The following is a 26,705-nucleotide window of genomic DNA, read 5'->3' as shown; positions in this document are numbered from 1 at the left end:
ATTGTGGTCTTCAAGACCTTATCCTTAAAACTACTGTCCCATTTGGGGATGCCTGGATGCTCTATGTAATGAAGGAGGTCAGAGGACAACCCTTGTGCAAGGTGATGGTGTGATGGAGCCCATCAAGTAGCAAGAATGCTGAGATTAAGTAATCTAGTACACTCCCAAATCCATGTGCCATTTCCTTGTTCTCAGAGGTGGACCTGAGGTAGATGTGCATGCTTGTGCTGTATCAAATTGGGGTCACTTCAAGCTTGTATAACTTGAATCATGAACCAACAACAAATGGAACATTCAGGGGAAAAGAAATTCATAGAAATATCTTAGAACAAAGACGCTAAAGAAAAGCAATTCTATTCCTGGTTGGTACAGCAACTACTTTATTATTTTCAAATGCAAACCTTTGCATTGAGTTTGCTATTTTACAATTTTACAAACTAGGTATAAAAGACCATAAATAAATGACATAAGTTATGTGTACCTAAAGTTCAAATAGGAAAAAAAATGACAAATTAAAACAAAATAGAAAATCTATGTCTAACTCAGAGATCACTCAAATTTATGGACATTTATGAACCAAGCAATGGTCTCTTAAAAAAATTTTTTTTAGCATGAACTAAATTATAATATGCCTTATACATTCTAATTTTAACCACAGTCCTTGCATATTCCAATATACTTGCAGTGATACAAAAAATAAATGCACTCTTTATGTCAATGTTTGTTCTTGATAAGAGAATGTTAATGGAAATATTGCTTTTAAAAGTCTCATTTCCTGGTAAGAATTTTTTTTTGTCTTTAAACATATACATGGATATAAGTGTATGCATTAATACACATCTCCATCATAAACTGAATACAGCAAGAGATCTCAAAGCATATTTACCAGCAGTGTCAAGAGCACAACCTTCCCCTAGCCTGCCCCCCTCCCCTGATCCCCAACATACTGGTTTGCTTAGTAGAGTGTCCCATCGATAAATTCCTTCAATATCAAGGGGTTGGCTGACAAATACTGGCATTATTTAATTTGGTCTGGGGTGAGGAGAGAGTTTAAAGCTGCCTTGTTCATGATTTGATGGTAATTTGGTATCTGAGCATGCTATATTTGTGACAGCACTCAGATCACAATTGATTCAACTCAATTAAAAAGAAGACATTTATTAAGTGCCTACTATGTGCAAAGCACTGTGCTAGATTCTAGGGAAGATACAAAGTAGAGGAAAAACAGGCTTATTCATCCTGTTCTCTGTCTCTAGCACAGTAGACTTCTTTGGCCAATTATCTAATCCCCCCTCATTTTAGAGATCAGGAAATAAACTTATTTTTGAGAGAGAGTCTGCTTAGAGCATCCTATGATTTATACTAATATTCTCCAAATATCTATTTATAGGCACTTCCCTTTAAAAAAAATAAGGGCCTAAGGAGGGGTAACATACAGGAAAATTAATTTTGACTCTCTATTATAGTTTCTAGATTACAGTACCCCACACCCTATCTTAGTACAATCAAGGTTGGTAGATAGTGGGCATAGATTCAGCATTTTGCCTCTTGTCAGTGATGTTTTGTTGTGTTTTCTTTATCTTGATACATGATGCTATAGCAGTCTTTGCAACCATCATGTATGGCAGTCACATAACTGAATCCACAGAATGGCAGTACATTGGCTGGAGTTTGGTATACATTTCCCGTCCATGAACAAGTAGTCTTTGTCAGCACTCAATCTTCACATTCTAGACCTCAGATTCGAGATGCTGGTGCCATTGTGAGGGCCATAGGAACTTATGGGTAGGTTATTTCCCTTTATGAAAGTAATTTTCCATGAAAATTTGGAACTTAGAAGTGCTCGAAGCTACTTGACATGAACCCAAGAGTGTACCCTCAAACATCACTGGCATGTGGTTTTCTGTGATGTTGGGAGACAAGCTATTAATTATAGGACACAACCTTCTTAGCACCTGACACTGGTGTCAGAGTGCAGCTCTGACTGTATAGAATTGCATATATTTGTTCACATTTAACAAGTCCATTTATGCAGGAAAATAGGCTTTTTGTTATTTTATATTTCAGGTAACCAGATACAGATCTCATCCCCTCCCCTTTTTCAATAAGTGTGATTCTGAGAACGACGAATCAGAATTAGCAACATTGATGGATGCTCCATCACCTGAACGGACTTTTTTTTTTCATCAATCATTCCGTAACTAAGGTGAAAGTGCCTCCGTCTTAGGCTGCAGGATGCAGGATTATTGATTAAGGTTAGCGTGGCAGCTACAAAATACACTTAGAGATACAGGAAACTTAACACTTCTGTGTTTTCTTGCTAGTAGGAAAGACATAGTCTACAGACCCACTATCTCATGTTGTTCGTCAGCTTGGATGTGGTGGAAAGCCAGTACCCTAGAAGGGTCCCAGGAGGGACTCTTTCCAAGACATCCATAGGCAGTTCTAAGCATGAGATAATACATGTACATACATGCCTGTATTCACATTCATTCACTCACATACATACACACATACACACTCACCCCTATGTACACACATCAAAAGAGATAGTCAGCTCATTATTTAGTCTAGAAAAAAAATATATTTATATCACTGCAATGGCACATCTCGTGTAAAATGTAACTTCAGCAATGCATATACTAGGCAGCTCCCATGAACTGGCTTTGTTCAGCGTGGTGGCACCTGGCTTGGCGTCCATGTTAAGACCTGTAGTGTTGGGTCACTTGCCATCATCCAGATGCAGCAGTGACATACAGGAAAGAGCTATGGAAATATGTATAAATAAAAATCAAAACAAGGAGAAAAACAGGGACTCTGCAGGGCTAGCGCTTCAATACAGTACATTCCTCAAAGTGAAAACTGGAGAGAATAGATGCTGAGCCAAGGAGGTTTGGTGGTGGTGTTGGTCGTAGTGATGATGTCTTCTTCCAATGTGAAAAAGGAAATCTGAAAGTCACGTGCTTTTGCTTTTTAGGGACCAATGCTCTTTTGTCCAGTGTCTCTGCCCCATCCCAAAGTGGCGCGGTAGAAGCAGGAGGCCCGTGGAATTTGGAAGGATTCAAGTTCAAGTTTGACTTCTTGAAGTTCTTTCCCCATGGTCAATATGATCATCAGGAAGGGCCATAAGGCCAAAAGAAAATAAAAAAGAATCCACTTTCCCTACAAACAGAAAAAAGCAATTATTAGATAAATATTTTGGCAAAGTTTTGAGACAGACTACACAGTTAACTTCAAGTTTTCTCTATGAAAAGATCTGGACAGAAAATATGGCATGGCAAGTCAGGCAGCAACCTCTAAAATGAGATGGGAAAGGCTCCTCAACTTTTAATCTTAGCTCAGTCATGTAATTTTGCTGAAACTTTCTCCCTTGACTTTCTCTTCTGAAAAATAGGAATAAAAATACTTTACTGCAGAATGTAACTAGATGATTTCTAAGTTCTTTTCCAATTTTAAAACTACACATTCTGTAATGCTTTGTGGAGAAGTATTAACTACCTAATATCAGAACATGAAATAATCACATTAGATTTTCCCATGATGTTGGCATGATGTCCAGGACTATTTCTTATTTAAATACCATCTGCCTAAGTATGCAGCAGTGTGTTCATATATGGCATATACTCAGTAAATTTATGCTTCTAACAGTATAAAATCCCAAAGTATCACATCTAGTTGATACCAGCAATTGTAAATGAGAACACACATGTGTATATATATACACATGCACTTATGTGTATGGATTATGTATAAACACATGTATATAATTATATGTGTGTGTGTGTGTGTGTGTGTGTGTGTGTGTGTGTGTGTGTATTGATTCAAGGAAGTTGAAAATTCCTTGAAGGCAGTGACTAATTTTTTTACTGTGTATCCCCTGAACTTAGAACCCAAATCCAGAATGTACTAGATACTAAACAAATCTTTTTTTGGTTGATTTATGAAAAAGAAATACCAAGAAATAAAAGATAATATATTAGATAACAAGATAGCTTTTCAAATGAATCATGTGATACATAGTAGATAAAGAATGAATATATACTAAATGATTGACTGACAAATGTATAATTCAGTAATCAACCAATAATAGAGATAAGAACATGGCCTTCTCTAAGAATGAAAGGAACCTTGGGACTGAGAACAAGGTGAGCAAATAAAATTGAATATGTAAAATGCTGATCAAAGTCACTAGAAACTGTACATATCCAGGGAAGACACAGGAAACTAGTCTATCAAGATTTATGCAACACTGTGGCATCAAGGATTGTTGGCATTAAGACTGAAACCATTTATTCTGTTCCAACTTTACCCCATTAGTCAAAAATCTCTAAATGAAAGAACCATTTTTGACCTGGTTGATTATCATAGTTAGTCATTAGGATTATTGATGTTACTATATCTCTAATGGTATTGAGCAAGGTATAGGAACTTGTAATCTATCAAAAAAAGAAAAATCCTTATAGGGCAAAGGAATATACTTGGAATGCTATTTTTTTTCTTTTGACATGAAGAAAAGAGAGGGAAATCAAACAGATACTTGAAATTAACTCTTAGGGACTCTTTCTTCTTAAGTGAGAATTGCTTGAAAAATATATTGCATTCAGAATTTTAGAAGATAGAAAAGAAAGTTTTCCTTAAGATTGAGTTCACTTATAAATTCTTCCCTTAGTAATCTTAAACTATAAAGTTTGTAAAGTTAAGTATCCATCTATCCAGGCCATTCATTGTAACTAATAAGGCATAACTTAAAAAAAAAATTAAACTGATTTTCAAATGGTTTCTACTTGGAATCTTGGGGTATAGAGTTATCATTGTGAGCATCTCTGCATCATTTTCATGGGAAATCAAAACCTGCCTTTGCTTCCCAACATGGATCAATTTTCACTGTTACAAACTCCTTGGGCACATCCACAATTTGAGGTGGTTGATTTTTATTCTGAGGATTTTAATGGTAAAAAAAAAAATTCTATTTTTTTCAAAAGGAAGATGAGGAAAATTGCAGTAATATACCTTCTCTCAGTCCTCTCTCTTCATTTCATAAATAAAGATCTAGATGATTTAGAGTTTCATTTTCTTTTAGTGGCTATTTTGCAAAAAATGAATAGAATTTTGGCTATTTGTCCTCTGAATAAAAGAATAGAGAGAAGTCAGCTCTCTGCAATAAACTCATCTATGGTAAAAAAACCAAACAAAACAAAAAAACCCCACTATTATGTGGGATTATGTATGGAACACAATGCATTGAAACAAAACATTAATAATATTATTCATTCTCTGAAATGGGGAAATAGCTGTGTTATCTAATACTATTTACTAAAGTTGTATTTTTAATAGAGTTTGAGATAGACACTTCATGAGTTTTCTGCCCAAGAATTATCTAATCATCCTGATATGAATATTCTGGGTTTTCCAAAACTCTGTTAAACATTGATCACCATTTTTTTCTGTTAATATTCTATTCATAGATCATCTCATCATTTCTGATAAACACCTCCTCAATTTATGATCCCTGTACAGCTCCCCAATCTATATATCTAGCCCCAATCTTTCTCCTAGGCACAAAGCCTAGGAGTTGCTTACTGGACCTTTCCACCTATTTATCCCATATTCATCTCAAACTCAGCACCTGCAAAACTTAACTCATTATATTGCCTCCATGTTTCCTTCAAACATCTCTATTTTTGTCTAGGTCTCTACCATCCTTCCAGTCATCTGTGTACAACCTTGGCACTGGTCTTGACTTTGCCCTCTCTCTCACCACCTCCCTTCATATCCAAATAACTGCCAATATTGGTTGATTTTTGCCTCCACAACTTCTCTCACCTCCCTCCCTTACTTTCCATCCATGGAACCTCCATTCTCATTACCCCTTATTTTTATTATTGTAATGATTTTTCTTGTGGTCCCCCAGCATCTATTTTCTCTTCTTCAAGCTACCACACACATGTCAACCAGACTTTTCTAAAACATGCATTTAATCATCCCGTTCCCCTAGTCAAAAAATATCAATGGCTCTCTATTCTCTCAAGGACAAAACAGAGAAATTCCCAGCCTGATAGTTAAGGAACTCTGCAATCTAGTTCTTGGTGGTTTTCCTGGTCTCCTCCTCTAGCTAAATCAGCTCTTCCCTGCATGACAGTCCACCTGCCACTTCATAAGCAGAATGCAGCTTCCTCCTCCCCTCTGACTTGTAGAATCTCCAGGTTCCTTCAAAGCATCTCTAAAGTATTGCCCCCCCACCCTTCTTGATTATTTCCCCTATGTGTTGTTAGCTTTCTTTCCCTCCTGAAATTGCTTTATTTTCTTCTAATCAATCAGTGCGCATGATATATCCTTTCAATAGAATATAAGCTCCTTGAGGGCAGAACCTGCTTTGTTTTTGCATCCTTCCACTGAATAAGTGCTTCTTCCCATCATCATGAACTGTCTTAATAGGTTTCAGTTTACTTGTGGGTTGTTTTTAAACGATCCTGTAAACTTTCCTGTCCAAAGCATTCATTTTATACATGAGGAAAGTAAATCTTTAAAAGATTGAGTAATTTCCTCAAGATCAGACAGAAAGTGATAGTGGCAGGATTTGAATCCAAGTTCTCTGATCCAAAATTATCATCATGATGGTTGTAGTGTCACAGGAGAGAAAAAGGAGTTTTGCAAAGATAAAAGAGGTTTTGTGAAGATAGAAATGACAGGACTTAGCAACTGACTGGGTAAGGGGCTAGAAGAGAAAGACGTTGAAGAGAGATCAAAAGAGACAGATAAAATTAAAGTTACAGAGAGAGAGGATTGGGGAGAGATAGAGAAAATGATAGAGACAAACAGAGGCAAAGACACAGAGTTAAGAGATACAAAGAAAAGGGAATGGGGGAGAGAGAGACAAAACTAGAGACAGAGATAGAGAGATTGGAGTTGGGGGAAAGAGAGACACAGAGAGAGAAAGAGGTGCAAAAGAGAAAAAGAAAAGGGATGAGAGTGGAAGGGAGAGAAAAAGATAGTGGGGATGAAGAGAGAGAATGTGTGCGTGTGTGTCAAACAGAGACAAAACAGATATAGACAGAGACAGAGAAACACACACACACACACACACAGAGAATATAAGAGGGGAGGGAGCGTGTCCAGGATGATACTTGACTGCCAAGTCTGGGTGACTGGGAAGATGATCATATCTTTGACAAAAATTGAAAAGTTAGGAAGAAGGGAGGATTGGGCGGGGGAGGGAGGTGATAATATATTCAAAACTTCGTTGAATTTGATTGAATTTTAAAATCTGCTCACTTGTACCAAAAGAGTAAGTCCCTTTCGTTACTATACTGTATTAATGAACTTAATTTCACCCCTGTCTGGCATGTCTCAATAAAACATTCTGAATCACCAGTGAAAGATGTATGAATGATGCTACAACTACCTTGGATTTATAGAGCACCTTTCTTCTCAGGGGCTCAGGGTGTTTCACATAAGAATATTTCATATATCTTTACAACATCCCTGTGAGTTTAGCTAAGGTATCATTACTAGGGTATCATTATCTTTAATTTTCAGGTGGAGAGACAGAGCTACTGAAAAAGCTAAGTGCCTTTCCCAGAGTCACACTCAGCACATACAGACCTCTTTCCAAAACACATCTGCCTGATTCTCAGGCTTAGGTTGTTAGGTCCCCTCCCTCCCATTATCCATATTTTTATTTTAGTTACATTTACTCTGATGCATATAGTATGTCAGTGGGAAGGGTGAGTTAAATGCTTTTCAGTGTCTTAGCCAGGAATATACAGACAATTTGCAATCTCATATTAAAGTTGTTAAACTAAGAAAGCAGTATTCAAAACAAATTCACTGTAAAAATGGTTTCAACCTTGACTTACACTCACAAGTCCCTTATAAAAAGCAGGTACTTTTATAAATACTTACTGATTGTGAGAAAATTAACTAAAGCCAGAGATCACAACTAGAGAAATTTTGGACTAAACAGAATTTATTTGGATCCCCGATTTTAGCAGAGTGCTTCGCACATAGTAGATATTCATTAAGTACTTGTTTACTGTACTTAAATATCATGCCACATAGAGGACAGCTATGGAATCAGAAAGACCTGAGTTCAAATATTTACTCAGATATTTACCTCATATTATTTTGCCTCAGATATTTACTAGCTGAATAGCCTTGGACAAGCCATTTAACTTCATTCACTATGCCTCAGTTTCCTCATCTCTAAAATGGGGATATAACAACAGTACCTACTTTTCAGGGTTGTTGGGAGGATCAAATGAGATGTTAATAAAGCACTTTGCAAACTTCAAAATATTATATGAATGCTATTATTGTTATTATTATTATTATTATTATTGAAAGTAGTACCCTAGATTCAAATCTCTAGTTGTGAGATCCTAGGCTAATCACTTAATCTCTTAATCTTTGTGTACTTCATCTGGAAAATGAAGATAAAACCTACTTTGCAAGCTCCTGAAAGTATCAGCTGGGATATTGTATCATATAAATGTCAACTATAGCTAAAATCAAAACAACTCTAAAATTCTCCAGAATCTTCCAATATAAATTCTGATGGTTATTTTTTTTGGGGGGGTCTGGGTTTTTTCCCCTCTTAAAAGATAAGACCATGTCTTTAGAACTTGTTTGCAGAAAAAAGAAAATAAAATTCTCTATAGGTTCCTCAAAGGGAATAGTAACTCCAAATAAGTAAAAGAATCAATCTACCAAAAAAAATCATATTTTCCCATGAATATCTAGGCCTCCTAGGCTAAAGCTGAAATAGCACTAACACGTGAATCGTTGGAGTAGCTTTAAAAAAAATCTCAAATTCCTTCTGAACAGAAAGGATTTTACGACCAGTATCACAAATGAGGTTTGCATCCAACTGCCATCATTTGACAGCATCAAATTTAACATCACATGCACTAAAGAAGTAGCTTTCAGGTTAAAGCCTAGGGGGAAATGTTGTTAAAATCATTGCTTGCCATTGTTTAGAGGTGATAGAAATGACATAGTTAAAGAAGTTAGATTTTCCCAGTCCAAAAAAGAAAAAAGAAAAAAACTCTAGGGTTTTGCTTTAGGGAATGAATTGAGCTATTTAAGCCACTAACTTGAAGAAGAATTTTCAAAATTATAGTTGAGGTATGTGTAATGAAGCCCTTCAATGGAAGGCTTCAGGGATGAAAAGGGAAGAGGATAGAGAGTATGACCATAACAGGACAAGTCGAGACCAGTTGTCTCAAATCCCCTAGTTGGGGACCTTCTGAATTGTTCCCTGTCTGATCCTGTTTATTGTAATTAGCATTAGTAAATGTGACAAGAAAGGGATAGTACTGAAAAAAGAAGAGAAGACTTCAAAGTGTTTCTTCTTTGGCTAATCAGTCAATAGATATTTAGGAAATGCCTAATATGTGCCAGTCAATCAATAAATATTAAGCACCTATTACATGCCAGGCTAAGCACTAAGGATACAAAGAAAGGCAAATGTTCCTACTCTAAAGTTCTAAGGGGAAGGCTTTCCAAGACCTTCTGACTAGATAGAAGAAAAGGAGAGGCTCCTGAAATTTCACTCCATCAAACTGGAGAATGACAAACTCTTCCTCCTCTCCTTGCCTCAGTATACTGTGTAGGATCGGTAATATGGACTATCTTCTCCATTTTTCTTCCCAAGGTCCTACTCTCATGGACTATCTGGATTCCTCAAGCCATAGCATCTACAAAATCCATGACTAGTCCTGATCAGAGATCTACTTATTGACATAAAATACAAATCTGCCCCACTCCTGTGGTGTGTTCACCACTGTAGAACCAGTCCTTCCTGGAGGAATAGCATTATATGTTGGATGATCTCTACAAAAGATCTGAAAAAGAAATACATTCAGAAAGAGTGCTGCTACCTATGTTAGGATCTCAATTCCTCCAGGAGTCTAAAGTACTATTGCTGCCTTTCCTGTACACGTTCTGCATGATTGAATACAGCCATGTGCCTCTATTCATGGTCAATAGTTTGTTTTCCACAAGGTGTTTGGCACATAGTAGGTTCTTAATAGTAGGCAGCTAAGTGGTGTCATAGTGCATAGAGCACCAAATCCTATGGTCAGGAAGCTTATCTTCCTGAATTCAAACTAGCTGTTTGACTCCGGGTAAATCATTTAGCTCTGTTTGCCTCAATTTCTTATTTGTCAAATGAACTGAAGAAGAAAATGGCAAGCCACTCCACTATCTTTACCAAGAAATGGGGTCACAAAGATTCAGACAAGGCTGAACTTACTGAATAGCAATAGTTCTCAACTAATTATTAACTGATTGTATTTTTCTAAAGTTCATATGTTTAATTTTACCCAAAAGAAAAATTTTCCAACTCATAAAAGCATTCTAAATTTTCTAAGCATCTGGATCTGTTTATTCACCTAGACTTAGAATAGTATCACTTCTCATTTCACTAAAAGCTACTCCGATTCCCTGCACTTGTCAAATGACAAAAAATTTCTCTGAAATTTGGTAATTATACAAAAAAAAGCAACTAATTGACATCTGACCCAGAAATCACACTATACCAAAGAGATCAGTGACAGAAGAGTACATAAGTTCTTTGTACAATAAGATAACTAACAGCAGCATTTTTTGCCCTAGAAATATATACATATATATATATATATATATATATATATATGAAATTATGTAGCATTTGAGCATTTGTTTAGTCTGTTATTATGTTCGTTTAACTGTTGGGGAAACTAAGATAGATTAAGTGACTTACCCAGGAACACACAGTAAATGTCAGAGGAAGAATTTGAACTCAGACTTTCCCTACTCCAAGTTTAAAGAACTATCCCCTCTACAAACTAATGACCATCTAAATTGCCTTGTTGCCTAGACCTGAGACCAAGTCTAGAATGTTTTAATCTCACCACCATCTCTGATATTTCTACTTTTGGGCTTCACTCTTCTAAATGGAAACTGTTGCAGCCAGCCTATTATTTGAGTCAGGTTTCAGCCTCATGATTCACTGCATTTCCCCATTCTTCAACAGTCTTTTCAACAAACCACCTTGCTGCCACTTGCATATTGCTTACCTTTCTCCCGCCTCTACTTCTTGAACCATCATCAAATCAGTTCTATCATTATTCCCTGAAAATGTTGGTCTCTACTGGTCTCTATTATTGATCTAAGTGCTTTCCCTGTCCAATGTTCTCTTACCTGTATGCCTCTTGGAATGTAAACTTATCAAGTAATTCACTGTCTTGTTTATTTATATATATATATGTGTGTGTGTGTGTGTGTGTGTGTATCTGAACCTTAGTGCAATATTTGGAAGGTCTCAATAAGTACTTTTTCATTCATTAATTCATTCTTAAGAAAAATACCACTAATTCAAAAAGACGTACGAAGAAATGAAGCAGAGTAAATGAAGCAATTTGGCTTGAAGAATATGGCTATAATAAATTAAATATTTAATGATACATAAACTCCTCTTGCTAATTAAGTTAGTTCTAGAGCAAGTTCTATAGATCAGAAGATAAGATGTAAAGAAGTAGAGGTTTATATTATTGCCTCATACTATCAAACTTAGAGGCTTTCTTGGGCAGATTCTATTAACCAGGGTAAGTTCAATGACATGAGCATTTCCAATATTGGGAAACAACTATGATTTTTCTTTTAGTGCAAATCATATATATATATATATATATATATATATATATATATATATATTTGGTTTGATTTATTATAGAAGTATGAAAAATATGGGGAGATGGCCTCTCAGGCTCAGCCAGAATTATAGCAGAGCCATCTTGATGAAATGATGAAGTGTAATCATGAGATTTTTGCATGAAGTGAGAGACTGAGTAAGGCTGAAAACTATCATTTTGCTTGAGCTGCAGGCAAGCTACCCAAGCTCAGAGTGGGGAGTACCTCTTCATAGAGACCTATGATTTCAACATCCTAGGAGGCCCAGATTAAATAGCATGGTTATCAAGTGGTATTTCAAGTAAGGAGACATTCAATAAGGGTATACATTGTTGGGAGAAATACATGGTTTGTTCTTTCACTGACCTTTTCGCTTTTTGGTTGCTTCTAAAAACGAGGGAAGTATGGAAGTTGCCAATCCAAGATTGTCACAGGCAGCTGTCAGTAAGGTAGTTACAAAAAGTCCGTAGCGTTCATAGGATAAGATATTATATGGCACAGAAACAACTAGAAAAGAAACAAACCTCTTGTGTAGAGGTTTCGGCGTATTATGTTTTTTTCCCTGTTTTTCTTTCTTCCTTTCTTTTCCAGTAATCCACAAGGCAGCTTAAGCCTGGCCCCGGCCAAGCACCTATGGTGAGGCACTGAGCAGCCACATGGTATTTTTCACGGAGATTTTCCCTCAGTATCTATGATGCCCTGTAAGCCAAGATCAAGTCTGTAGAGGATATCCTGGGCAAATTCTTCATTCCAGTGAAAGATGCAGGAGTGTGATTTATCCCACAAATAAAATACTATGGATGTAATTCCAAGGGGAGAGGAGAAAGGCTGTGGGTAGAAGCCCAGCATCTGGCAACGAACACAACACCAAAAAGTTGGAGGTGATGTTATATTTATATAGGTACATGTATATTACACATTGTGGATTGACGGCAATATATTTTGAGAAACAATTTGTTCCAGGTCTGGTTTCAATGACACGTTGTCATTTATATAGTGGAGGCCCCACAGTTTCAGCAATTCCATCCACCAAGCAATGCTGCAGATTTTTATTTCAGAGGGCGAGAACGAAGTAAAAAAAGTGCAGGTCTTCAATTAAAGTGCATGGATGAGGTAAACTAATTGCAAGAGTTTTGAGTTTATTCAGTACTGGCTCAGACAGGAACCATCCTGCCATGCATCTGTTGCATTTGGGTTCGCATTGCCTGGACGCTGTTCAAGATCTTGTTCTGGTGCGTGGGGGCTGTGATGCCGATTCTCGCCAGGTCGCTGCATCGGGGGCAAAACAGAGAGAAAGGAGGGCTCAGATTCTCGTTTCTGAGGCTGATGCAAACACACATTTGAATCAAGCACAAGTAATATGGCATAACAAGGCAGGTGGAGAGAAATGTTTACTTAAGCAATTTAATGTCACAATGGAGGTGCTTTGCAAAATTACATTCGATCAAAATGAGAGGCATTCCATGTTGTAATGAGCAAGATGAGTATGCAAGCTCCAAGCAAAATAAATAAATTAAATTAAATTTAAAAGACGGATTAAATCTAGATTTACCCTTTTTTGTTACATCGCTGAGTACTTACTCCTGGTTCATGTGCACCACAGCCTCAAGGGTGGTGTACCCGGCAGCTGTGAAATTGTCCTTATACCGGTCCATTTTAATGGCCTGCAGCCAATCTCCTACAGATACCACAGCAGAAAATTCAGGAGAGCTAGGATCCAACAAGGCGGTGTTGGGCCTGGAAACCGAAGCAATGGAGACAAATGGTTAGCATCAAAGGGATAATGACAAAGTTCAAACTCCCTAAAAATTAAGAGTGTAAGAGAGAAGGGAGAAAAATCTCTGGATGACACAGTCTGTTTTGTTCCTGTAAAGAGAGGAGGAGAAAAGTCTGAACTCTGATTTCAGTTTCTGAGTTGGAACCAGCTATCAAAACTGATCAGCAACTTATGGTCTGTAACTTTAAGAATCCAAATCTGTAACTTATATATTGCTTTAAATGAAATATAAACATAAGATTTTTGTATGAAGTGAGAGTCTGAGCAAGGAACAAATTGTTGGCTTGTTTGAGCTATAGGCAAGCTACTGGGGAGAGTAACTCTTCTTAGAAACTTGTGATTTCACTATCCTTCAAGGCACAGATTAAAGAGACCGTGTATCAGATAATATTGAAGCAGAGAAACATTTAATAAAAGTAAAATGTATATTACATTTTTAACTTATAGTCTTAGAATGATACCTGGGGCATTTGGACTTTAAGTGAATTGCCCATAGCCAACAGATTGAACTTATATTTACCTGGTTTTAAGCCCATCCCACTATCCACTGGAAAGTGCTACCTCTCCTGGATAGCATAACTAAGAAGTGTAACCTAAGGAATGTTTTTTCCCTTTTACAAAGTCATGTCCTTTGTATTTTACGTGTGTTTTATTTTAATTTTAATTAATTGGTCATACCTGGATTTTCCAGTACATTAATGTTCATAGCTTTTATCATTTTATTTATCGCAGCATTTACACTCTGGCTGGGCTTCTTTAGCAGTAACCCATACAGAATGAGCCTGGCCTCACCAACATGACATATCACAGACTTGAGTTCAGCAACTATAGAAACCCTAGTGAAGTATGAGTTGGGGTTGGGGAGGAGCCAATGCAGAGGGCGGGAATCATAAGCCTTTAGCCTGCCAGGCTTGAGAGAGAAGCACAGAAAACAGCAAGAACTCAAGTCAAGCATGTTTCCAACCAGTTTTTCAGGCAAGCTCAGTGCAGTGAAACAAACTTGGGACAGCAGGGAGTTAATCCCTCTTTTAATCAATCCATTCCTGAACAGCACGTGTGCCAAGACTGGCGGGAATAATGGTCACTTTGATCATTGTTTGGGCTGTGGAATGTGCTTCTCATATTCCCTGACTGGGGCTGCAAAATAATGATTTCAACAAATTCAATGCACTTATTATTAGCTTATTTATTAGTTTATGTATATTTCATGCCAGGTGTTTTTATAAGGTCACTGTCAAATTGCTACCAAGGATTCAGACAGAATTCTTGGCATTCCTAATGATATTAAGACACACTACCATATTAATAGGAACTATTAGTTAGTATGGTTGTGTCTTCTTTTCATTGGGCATTTACCTAATCTCACAGGCTCTATACAGGTAGGCATCTTGTATACTTTTACTTAAAATTAACTATAAAATCATATTGACATTTGTTTTTTTTTTCCTTAAGACTGTTCTGTTTTTCATTCTCTGTGTTATGATCTATTTGTTACGACCACAATAGCCTTGATTTAAAATGTTGGACATGGACAAAGGTTGATCTGCTTTGAATGATTCCCCTAGTCTCAAACCCTTGTGGGGTAGAAATAAAACTGGAGGCAAAGGTCTGGAAGTTCAGATCCCACATCTACCACTCACTATCTTTGAGACTTTGAAATGACCATGCACTTCTCTGGCAAAGTTCATCCTGTGTACAATGGGACCACTGAGGTCCTTTTCTATGATAAAACAAATCTGTCTGTTAAAAGAGGTCTTTAATCTGGAGCCCCATAAATTTGTTTTTTTTTCTACTTTGATGATTATATTTCAATATAACTAATTTCTTTGGTAATCCTATATATTTTATTTTATGCATTTAAAAATGTTATTTTTGAAACCAAATGCTAAAGGGGTCCATTATAAAAAAAAAAAAGTCAAGAACCCCTGGTCTATGTTCTCCCCAATCTTACATCTTAAAGGACTTATTAGATTAGTACATGAAAAATATAATAGAAGGATAGGAAAGCTAGTTGGAAGGAGAGAGCAAAGAATGTGCTCATTTTAGGGACCTTTTGGCTTAGGACAACAAAGAAAAACCTCCCACCAAAATGTGAGAATGAACAAGAGGAGGATTAACTAAGAAAGTTGCATTTCATTTGTGAGTTGGCAAATAGAGGCACTAAGATAGAAATAGTTTCTTTGGTCATATAGCCTTTCCTATCCTTGAATATGCATGATAAATCATCATTCAGAAGAACAACTGTCTAAAAGTGAAAAATGGGTTTCCTCTAATGCCATGCAGGAATATCAGAAACAGAATTAGGAACAGCAACACCTTGCTTGTTACTTATCATTAAAAAAAATAATAATATTCTGGGTAACCCACAATATGTGCAGACAGAACAGCTGAGATTGAAACATAGACACTATTCAGTGGCTATATCACATATCCATTGTGTCTCCACTCTTGCCCTGCTGATGCTGAGGGAGGCTAAAAAAGGCTCAGAGGAAGCTGTGACGGAATTCTGTCTTTCCTAGGGCAAGGTGACCACTGGCACAAGCGTCCCTTTGGACAGGAGCTGTGAAAATTGGAAAGCAAACACACCTCCTAGAAATGCTGGTCACAAAAGTTTCCCTGCTGTTACCCTAGCAAAACCCAGATAGCCAAAGTTTAAAATTAGTAGGCAAAGTAGGAGTTAAGGATAAACAAGGGAAGCATCAAGTTTCCTTACTTTCTCCTCTCTCCTAGAGACTTCCAACATAAAGCTAGCTAGGGAAGCCAAGATAGGGGAGTGGGGAACTAATAATCTACTCTCTACTTGCTGTTCTGTATCATATGCATACAGGACTATCTGGGAAAGGAATGGGGCCTGGACTTGTGATTTCATTAGTGTCAGGAACTTCCAAGTGACAAAATTCCCTTTAACAAGGCAAGTCAATATCTTCTGAGAAACTTAAAAACTTGGAGAGAGCAGTGGTATAAAACTTAAAGAAATCTCTGTAGGTTGCAGATTAGTTAAAAAAACCACAGATTAGCATGATCTAAATGGTATGATATTTTTTAATTATTTTGTTCACCATTTCCCAATTACCTTTTAATCTACTTTATGCCATACTTGGAAGTTTTGATGGAGGTTGACAACTCCCTAGAACATTGAGAGATTAAAGTATTTGGCCAGGGCCATACAGTCAATGTGCAAAGAAGTGAGATTTGAATCCAGGTCTCCCATGGCTACAGTTTTCTAGCCACTATGCCATGCTGTATAATTTTTGGTGTATGTGTGGAAAAAGTTTGGGATACAAGAGGGAAGGGGCCTATAAAACAAATGGATAGGAATAGTTGAAAGGAAGTTAGTTTCCCAGATGTGTTTTATGTGAATGTGTAAATGATTTCTTTTTCGGTATTTTTGAGATCTCAAGAGTATGAACCAAGAAGTTCCTGGGATTGAAAATATTAATCTTTGTAATGCTGCTCTAAGACCATGCCAAACATATTTGTACATTGTCCATGAAATAGAAATGTAGCAAATACAGATTTTTTTAAGAGGAAAAAAAATTTTTTTGGCTTTACAAAACACATATGTCCTTTTTACTTTCTTTAAAAAATTAAATGTTTTATTGACAACTTTATACAGAAAATCAATTCAACCAACAAAATTTACTTAGAAACAATTTATACTAAAATTAATTAACTTTACATTTAAGATATCATTACAAATTCTCCTCACTCCTTCCCCAAAGGATTCTGGATTGTCCATTTATTCTCCTCCTTTCCTCTTCTTTGGTTGTAAGTATTGTGTAGTCTCTTCTTTTTATTCTGCTTATCCCTTGCATTATTTATTATTAGTATAAGACATTATTATTGCCTTGCATTATTTCATAAAGATCTTTATAGATATCTTTGAATTTCTCATCCTGGTCATTTTTAATTACATTATATTAGCCCATTATATGAGACTAGGTTACAATTTATTTAACCACTCTCCTATTGTTAGACTTTTAAGAAGCTTCCAGTTTTAATTTATTTTAAATTATATATCACTATGAAAATCTTTAATCAAATTGTGCTTTTTTTTGTTACTGTTTGTTCTTTGTGATGCTCAGTCCTACTGTTTGCCCATTTTCTTTACCAATAGTTTCTTTATCTTATTTTATTTTACTCTCCTCATCCTCATCTCCCTCCCCAAAATGACTTATGTGGGAAGTACAATTATTCTGCATTTTTAAGCAGATTCTGTTAGTTTCAGTATGATCTTTTCCCACAACATTATCCATTTTGGAAGCCAGATAGTCTAACAGCTAAGGAACTAGAATTACTCACCTGTCTTATAATATAAAGTAACTTTTATATTCAATCTAATGTTTTAGTGCCTAACTGTTATATAAGGAATCAGAAAAAGTTTCTCATGCTGGATTTTTTTTTTTTTTTGCCTGCAAATCCAAGATCAGCTTCAGCTTTCTGTAAATAATGATGCACTTTTAATTTCTAAGTCATTTTTTCTCTATCTCTTCTACACTGTTTCTAGGTTATTTCTTCTTTGTCTCTTTTCAGAAATTTGGCATCTTTACTTGGTATGGAACACCTCTCAAACTTATATGTGATGTCCCTTTTTGCTAAAATTTTCAAAAATAAAATGAAATAAGAATTTCAAGACTAACTAGACTTAGGTAATGGTTGCACTGACATTTTTTTAAAGAATCATTAATTATTTCTTTTGGCCTGCCAGATGCTGATCTCTTCAGCATTGACAAGGAATGACAGCAGAAGCATTTCTTGAAAGCAATTCCCCGTTGAAGAAAAAAGCCGCCCCTATTGGTGAGAGCCAGGAAACATCCTCTAATCCGAGAACAGAATTCTGAGTGAGGGTGAGTTACTGCTTGCCTGTCACCTTCCATAGGTTCCCTCATCTATCACCATTACGTAAGCGCTGCTGACCTGGAGCTCTCAGTACCCGTCCTCTTCAGGCTGTTAGGGTTGCGGATGAGTTTGTCCAACATGTTGACAATCTGTCCAAATTTAGGCCTGTCGCTTCTTTCCTTCTGCCAGCAGTCTAGCATCAGCTGGTGGAGAGCAATGGGGCAGTCCATTGGTGGAGGTAGCCGGTATCCTTCCTCGATAGCTTTTATAACCTGTGCATGACAATACAAAGAAGGTCACAGGCTGCCAGATAACCTGGCATCCAAACTTGCCCATCCTGATCTTGTGCCTGGCTTGCCAACAAGTGGAAGCCATGGGAGCAGCTTCCAAATCTCCTTTACAGTGGTCAAATCTGGCTCCAGGATCCACGACTACAGAAAAGAAAGGTTGCCAATTGTCATGGGATGTTCCCAACTGGCAAGCATTCCCTATCTGAATAATTGATGCAAGAGCACATCAAAATTTACCATAAATTAAAAAAAAAATTGAAATAGAGGGAGGGCAAATAGGTGGTACAGTGGATAGACTGCAAGCTAGAGCCAAGACATCTTGCTGAATTCAAATCTAACCTGACATTTTGTTAGCTAGGACAAGTCACTTAACCCTATTTGCCTCAATTTCCTCATCTGTAAAATTTAACTGGAGAAGGAAACGGAAAACCACTGCAGTATCTTTGCCAAGAAAATCCCAAATGGGGTCATGAAAAGTAAAGCATGATGAAAAGGACTGAATAATACCACCAACCAAGAACCAGAGGGTGTCAGAATTAACCTGAAGTTAGTATCTAGTTTATTCTTCCACTCCTGTAGATATCAGACATAATCCTACCTAAATAATTCTAAAAAAGGGAAATGAACCTCAAAAAGCAGTTCCAATATCTAATATTCACAAAAACTTAAATCCTTCATGTTTCAACTTAAATCCATTGCTTCTTATTCTGCCAGAGCAGAGATTTTTTTTTTTTTAAAAGGACTTAGATGATCACTAGCACCAGACAGGCTAGCAAAAACAGGGATGGAGATAAAGTTTGTCTTTTACATGTATTTCCTGCCTCCTGGGCCCCTCCACTTTCATTCAGAATCTTCCAGAGCCTTTCAGGTGCCTAACTCATGACTCATTCCTAATCTCAATTGCCTCTCCACCATTAACTACTAAAGGTATTAACAGATAATCTCAGAAAGTGGTATCTATATTTGTAAAAGCATTCTCAAAGACCTCCGAGGGAAGGAAAAGAAGAAATGCTAAATTGGGAGACAGAGGGCTCAAGTGCAAATTCCAGTTCTGACATTTACTACCTACTAGGACCACCTTAAGAAAATCACTTTTCTGGTTCCCCATTTTCTCATCTATAAAATGAAAAGATGGTAGTAAATGACTTGTAACTAAATGACCTGAAATGATTTTCAACTTTTCATCAATTATCCTCTGACTTTTAAAATGGAAAGAGAGATAAAATGACCAGTAAGAGAGTTGATATTTTAAAGTAGAAAGTTCATATTCCTGCCTCCTTAAATCATACTCTATAAGAAAGAGTGCTTTCTCCCATTTAATGAATCTGCAGATGTGCTATTTGGGCTAAAAGTTCTTTTTCATATTATTATTATTATCAGAATTCAGCTTTCACTTTTCCAGGTTCATAATCCTAATTCTTTTAACTTGTTCTTATAGGTACTGTTTTTCAACCACTTAAGCATCTTCATAGTCTATTTCTAGATCTTCTCTACATTTGTAATGTCTTACTTTACAAGTATGGAACCCTGATGAAGGAAAAAACCTGTTAGATTGTGACCAGCATTGATTGAAAGAAAGAATAACTAAAGTTTCTGAATCCTATATTTCTAAGCTATCAACCAACTATTGTTTAGTTTAGGCTTTTTTCTTTTTCAGTCCTCAAAATGTATAATGGGCAAATATTCTAAGGAACTGCCATAGAGTTTGTGCTACAGTTGTTATAATGCTGATTATTCACCAACATGACCCTATTATAAGAAAGGGTCATTTTCACTTTATGATACAAATAAATCCAGGTCATATCTACCAAAGATAGTTTAACTTTATTGTTGTATGTACCACTGACCCCAAATCAGTTAACTATTCATTATGACTAAGAATTGTTTGTTCCAAAACTATCAATAGCCAAGGTTGAATTTGTAATTTTTGTTTTTCCTCCTCCTATCTTTTCCTATAGTTGTACTTGTTAAACCTCATTTAATTTGCTTTTGACTATTCCTGGCACCTTAAGAACCAAATTCCTCTTAAAGATCAGGAAGTGAGAAATAAAGAATCTCTCTCTTGGAAAACAGGCACAAAATTAGTAGAAGTGTCAGCAACTGTGTATCAAGGTGGGGTGGGGAAGGGAGAGGAAGAAAATAGAGTCAGAGGCAGGTACAATCTTTATATCAAGGGTTGAGGAACAACAGCAGTATAGAACATAATCTTCTTAAGGGAAGGTACTGGTTTTTATTTTGTCTTTTTACTTATAGTAACTAGCATACAGTAGCATTTAATAAATGATTGTTGGATTTGAGCAGGTCCTTTTATACTTTTGAATTCTTGTTATCACCTTCTAGCCACTGGTCATGCCTTAGATTATGACAAGTCCCAATTTCAAGAAAAGGTTCTATATTCAACTAATAAAAAAGTATAGAACACTGGAGGGGTCTAGGACTCATGGCTCCCTATCACCATTTGTTATGTCAGACTGACACTCGCCCTGGAGCCAGTTGGAAAACTACTTATATGTCCTGGACCACACTTTCTTAGTTTATTGATGAGTGTGTCATGTACGCACAGAATCAGAAATCTTGCTAACATTAAGACAGATTTACATCAATTTCTTTTTCTCAAAGTGCCCAAAACCAGGAATTCTTGTGCAACAGTAACTCTTCAGCTGCATTTCCTGTAGTCAAAATTTGCCTGCTTTAAAACTACAAGAATTCATACTTGTTTTATATATTGTCTGGCCCAAAGTCATACACATGTATTGATGTCCACTAATACTATAAGAATGATAATCTAGGTCTATTGGAAACCTGCTGTTTCCTTTATATAATTTACAAAATTTAAAGGCTTAAAACATTGAAGAGCATATTCAAAATGATACAAAATAGTCAGGTCCCAAAGTGAGACAAATCAGGCTTTCGCCCAAACTCCAAAATGGAAAGAATTAGTTAAATAGCTAAAGGCTTTTGTCAAAGCTACAAGTTTGAAAATAGACACAGCAGGACAACGGACATCTGGAAATATTTTTAAGGGTTCTGTTCTTGTGGGAATGACACTCTAAGTCTCTGATGAAATTGAAGAAAGCTAAAAAAAAAAATCAAAATAAATATACAAATGCATGAGCTGTCCTTGGGGTGGATGGTTTACCTTTAGTTCTCTCTGAGCTTCCAACCTGAATCCTAATACTGCAGGAAGCCACTTTATACTCTTTGCATAGAATAATTGTACCAAACACTATTTTATGCTACCCGTCACCACCACACAGTCTTTTTAAGGCTGTAATTATCCATCAGTTATGCTAGCTGCTGCCTTTCTTCCCATCTGCAGTGATTCTTCCTTTGTAATTTACAGATAATACCATGTCAACATTAACTACCCCATTTAATCTTGTTACTTAGATTCAGGAATTTTTTTTGACGAAAGAAAGAAAGACAGAAAGAAAGACAGAAAGAAAGACAGAAAGAAAGAAAGAAAGAAAGAAAGAAAGAAAGAAAGAAAGAAAGAAAGAAAGAAAGAAAGAAAGAAAGAAAGAAAGAAAGAAAGAAAGAAAGAAAGAAAGAAAGAAAGAAAAGAAAGAAATGTATTAGCTACTCTCTTGATTCAAAGCAATCTTTCACTGATGAAAAATCAAACACATCATCTTTCTTAAGCACATCTGGTTTTTAGATTAATTGTTAAGCCCCGATGGCCTCCTGTTGATTCAGGGGGACAAAGGAATCTTGGAGAAAATTCACATGACAAGTAAATTGAAAAAATCTTAAAATTATTTTTGTGAAAGAAAATATATTTTTGATACTTTTTATTACTATACCAAAATCTAGGGGTAAAGGAAATTCTTGCCTCTACTCCAGATTGAATCATCTCTTGTAACAAACTAAAACAAATAAGTAGAAACACCCAATACAAAGACTACCTCTGATAATGTAGAATATCCTTTTTTTAAGGGGTAGATTGAAATGTCAGCAAGATGTAACTTCTTGCCAACAGTCTAATATTTATACAATAGGAGGTTACACACATTCATACAACAACAACAAATTCCTGTAATCATTTTATTGGGATCCAGTTGTTAGTAGCCTGATTGACTTTTTGCATCTCTGGGCCTGTTTCCATGAATTATTATATAATTATATAATGGGCTAATTAATACTTGTATTATCTACTAATAGGATTGGTGTGGGAAAACCACTTTGTTAACTTCAAAGCACCATATGAACATGAGCTATTATTATTATTATTATAATACTTTTCCACAAACAGATAAGTTCAAATTCCAGCTTATTTTTTTTTAAATATCTTTAATCAATCCCAAGGGAAAGCAATTGGGACTGGGAGTTTTGTTGTTGTTGTTGTTATTTTTGGTCTTTTTCACCTGAGATATTTGCCACTAAGTTCTTTCCTCACAGAATCTTATTAGTTTCATTATTGAGTGCTTTTCCTGAAATTGTGTATATACTCCCTTATGAAATGGACTGGAAGTCCAGATGGCACAGTTAAAGGGATGTGCATAATTTACAAAGGGTCATTTAGTGAAGCTGTTTTTTAGTGTCCTCAAGGGGCAGCTCTTTCTCTTATTGAGACACTGTGGTAAGTTCTAATTACAACTTCACCAGAGTTAAATCTTAACCCTTTTTTTCCCACTAATCCTAACATTTCAGGAAACATATAAGAGAAATTGATCTTCACTTCAGCTTGGGATATATTTAATTTTCCTTTCCCCCACACAGAAGAATTATACATGATTTTACTTTATCTTAGTTTTAAAAGTTTGTGAAGTGAAAAAACTTGTCAATGCAGTTGATGCAATTTTGTTTCCTGGATCTATAATATTAAGTATAAAAGAAAAATTTCATGAAGGCAGGGAATGGTTTTTGTTTTGTTTGTTTTTCTTTTTCCCCCTCTTAATTGTTACTAACTTGCATTTGGTAGGTGCTTAATAACACTTGCTAGATTGGATGATCATAGCAATACATTAAGTTGATAGGATATTGTTTCACAGAACAATATTCTGTATCAACACCACCCCCATTCCATATTCCCCAACTCCTCCTTCATCCCACAACACTTAAAATCTCAACCCAAAAGTGTTTGTTTCAGAACAGAGAACTCACATCCTGGTTGGACATATCCCAGTAGGGCCGCTCTCCATAAGACATCACTTCCCACATCACAATTCCATAGCTCCATACATCACTTGCAGATGTGAATTTACGATAAGCGATTGCTTCTGGTGCAGTCCACCGGATGGGAATCTTGCCACCCTACAAACATTGAACTATAAGTTATTTCCTAAGTACAACACTGACTTTGCAATTTCTGAATGACATCACTGTTTTTTGAAGATGATAGTACAGTGCCTGGGACAGTTCCCAAAATAATTTCAGAAAGTAAGATAGCATTGCTTGTTTCATTTAAATTTGGAATATTGAGAAAGGCAATTTCACCCATATGTTTCCTTTACATACATGGATATGGATCAGTAAATTGTTTAACATGCTTTGCTTAAATCAACCTACTATCCAACCTTAACTAAATGCTATATCAGGGTTGTGGTGGTGGTGGGAGTTATAAAAGGCAAGATGCATATGTTATCCACAATAAATATGATGTAGAAATGCAAGTAGTTCTAAAAGATTAGGCCCTTTTCTTGCCTTATTTTCTAGAGACATATTAATTAAGCAGCATAAAGGTCCTTGCTTTAAAGATTGGTTCAGAAATCATGAAATCAAGGCTAACTTGAAAATGGGGCATGAAATACTGTTTCCCTTCTGCCATACTATCATCCTGTCCCTTACCAAACATGAAAGACATATAGTAGTCAGGAGATAAAGAGTTAAATAGGTTTGTAGAGACAGAAAGGAAGAAACTAGATATAACATTATCCTAATTCATTTTTTTTTTCCTATAAACTGTCTAATGTGGGAGAGGAGTAGGAAGGTGTGATTTTTTTTATTGAAATTTTTAAAAAGACAATTTTTCAAACCTAGGTAGAGAGCCATCTGTTAGAGTTTAAGGGACATTCTAACCAGTTATCTAATTCTCTTTTTACCATAATCATCCCATGCCAGGAATTTCTCTGTTTGTTTATGTTAAAGTACAAGGTGTTTTTAATTGACTTTAAACTTTACTAGGGTACCATCTGGGGGAACTGATTCAAGCTCAAGAAGTCCTGTTTTAAGCTGTTCAATGGAAAGAATCCAAAATTTTCCTCTCCTTTATTATAGATATTAAAACAAGACTAGAGACAAGGCAGCAAATGACATTATTTCCCTGCAGCTTCCTCCAAATAACACCATCTAAAACTAGAATTCTCTATATTCATACAGAAATTGCTATATTGACTTCTGCCTCTTATAATGTTTGCTGGAACTGCTCACCTTCAGATTATTAGAGGAAAGGAAAGCATTTCACTGTTTAACACAGATCACTTCTCTTCTAAGTGAATGAACTCTAGATGCAAGAGGATGCATATTGGAATTAGCAATTACAGCCAGAAAGACTGAATATTGAAATCAGGCTCCAGGCACAGATGGAAAATGGCAAATATTTAAATGGAGTGGAGGAAAGAAGGGTGGAAACTTTCTGCTTTGTGTTAATTTTAATGGTTCTGGCCTTAATGGTCAGTAAATTGTTTTATGAGCTACTGTGTTTATTCCATTAGTATTTTATATGCAGATTGCTAGGGCTGGACAGCAGACTCATTAACTGCCAACTGATAACTCTTAACAGTACTCAAATCCCTGCTTATCTTTCAACAGTAAAATGAAGACCATTAGCAATTGGGGGGGGGGGGGGGGAAGGGGGAAGGAGGGAATTCCCAGAGCAGAAACATATCATAAATCCATGTTCTATACATTTCACACTCCCTAAATAATCAAGTGGAGAAAAAAAATATTTGGAGGAGAAGGAATTCTCAAAATACAAAGACTTTAAAAGATCAGAGAAGAGTGAAATGGAAAAAATATTCTTAGTGTATCATTGATTTAGAAGTGGGTGAGAATTGAGAAGCTGCCAAGCCCAGTTTTTTCATTTGAGAAAACTGAGGTCCAGAAATTTCTGCAAGGACACAGAGAAAATAAGTAATAGACCAAAGATGCAAATCCAGGTCTTCTGACTCTAAATCTAAATAATCTAAATAAATTCCACCTAAATAATCTAAATAAATTCCACCTCCTTCCTTCTCTTCATCATTCTCTAGTTGCTGTTATCTTTAAATTAATCTGCTAATTCATTTAATTAAGAGTACTCTTCATCCAAAAAAATGGAGATAGATTCTATTTTACTTAGTAGTTCTGGTGAAAGTTATCCCATCTGTGATCTTTTGTTTGAGACAAAATCCTTCCTGAGAAAGATACTTTTAAAAATAGATTAGCCATTTTATAGAACAGTCCAAAGAATTGAGAGCCTATTTTTTTTTAAAGATAAATTATTAAATTTCCCTGACACACAAAGGGTGATAGGTTTTTGAAGTCCAAAAAATTCATCATCAAATTTTCAGAACAAAAAACTCAATGGTACAAGACTTACCCTGGTTGTGTAAGCTGCTTCAGGATCATCTTCAAGAACACGAGACATGCCAAAGTCAGATACTTTGCAGACCAAGTTGCTATTGACCAAGATGTTCCGGGCAGCTAGATCTCTATGTACATAGCTCATATCAGAGAGATATTTCATCCCAGAACCAATGCCACGAAGCATCCCAACCAATTGAATCACTGTAAATCTTCCATCATTCTTCTGCCCAGAAAGTGTGTGTGAGGGGAGGAAATGGGGAAAATTTCATTAGCATTAAATCAAAATGAACTATTGCCAAGTATTACTAAGCTATTTCTGATAATCCTCATCTAGCACAAAACACAATACCACATTATTTCTTTGTCTTTCTGACCCAAAACACTAATTCACTAGGTGAATGCATCTTATAATCTAGAGTCCCACATCCTGTGTTAGATGGAATTTGTCCAATGATAATGAATCTGTGGCACTGCCAGGCCCACTGAAAAGGAATAAATCAAACAGAGAACTGACTAATCATGGATTATTTAATAGGCTCTTTAAAAAATCATTGATCCTGTATTTCCTTTCTTCTCCTGTCCCCACCCACTCAAAGTCAATAAAGATAGTCAAACATAAGTCA

The 26,705-nt window shown here is 36.1% G+C and overlaps 1 protein-coding gene across 3 annotated transcripts in view; it reads right to left on the bottom strand.

Annotated features, from left to right (window-relative positions):
• Positions 1-356: 356 nt before the first annotated feature.
• The window catches only part of EPHA4 (EPH receptor A4), a 171,268-nt gene continuing 144,919 nt past the window's right edge, over positions 357-26,705 (bottom strand). The window contains exons 13-18 of one of the 3 annotated variants that reach the window (XM_031957970.1): positions 26,096-26,302; positions 23,680-23,829; positions 18,365-18,558; positions 13,252-13,407; positions 12,037-12,939; positions 357-3,162 (exon numbers count right to left, since the gene is read on the bottom strand). In XM_031957970.1, coding sequence (XP_031813830.1) covers positions 12,825-12,939; positions 13,252-13,407; positions 18,365-18,558; positions 23,680-23,829; positions 26,096-26,302 — 822 coding nt within the window. In that variant the 3' untranslated portion in view covers positions 357-3,162; positions 12,037-12,824. Of the gene's footprint in view, positions 3,163-12,036; positions 12,940-13,222; positions 13,408-18,364; positions 18,559-23,679; positions 23,830-26,095; positions 26,306-26,705 lie in introns of those variants that run through there. The other 2 variants (XM_003766149.4, XM_031957971.1) reach the window with 2 other exon arrangements.

This window comes from Sarcophilus harrisii, chromosome 3 (assembly GCF_902635505.1).
Source record: "Sarcophilus harrisii chromosome 3, mSarHar1.11, whole genome shotgun sequence".
NCBI lineage: Eukaryota > Metazoa > Chordata > Mammalia > Dasyuromorphia > Dasyuridae > Sarcophilus > Sarcophilus harrisii.
Note: the sequence above shows the minus strand (reverse complement) of the source record. Positions and strands in the feature narration are given on the sequence as shown.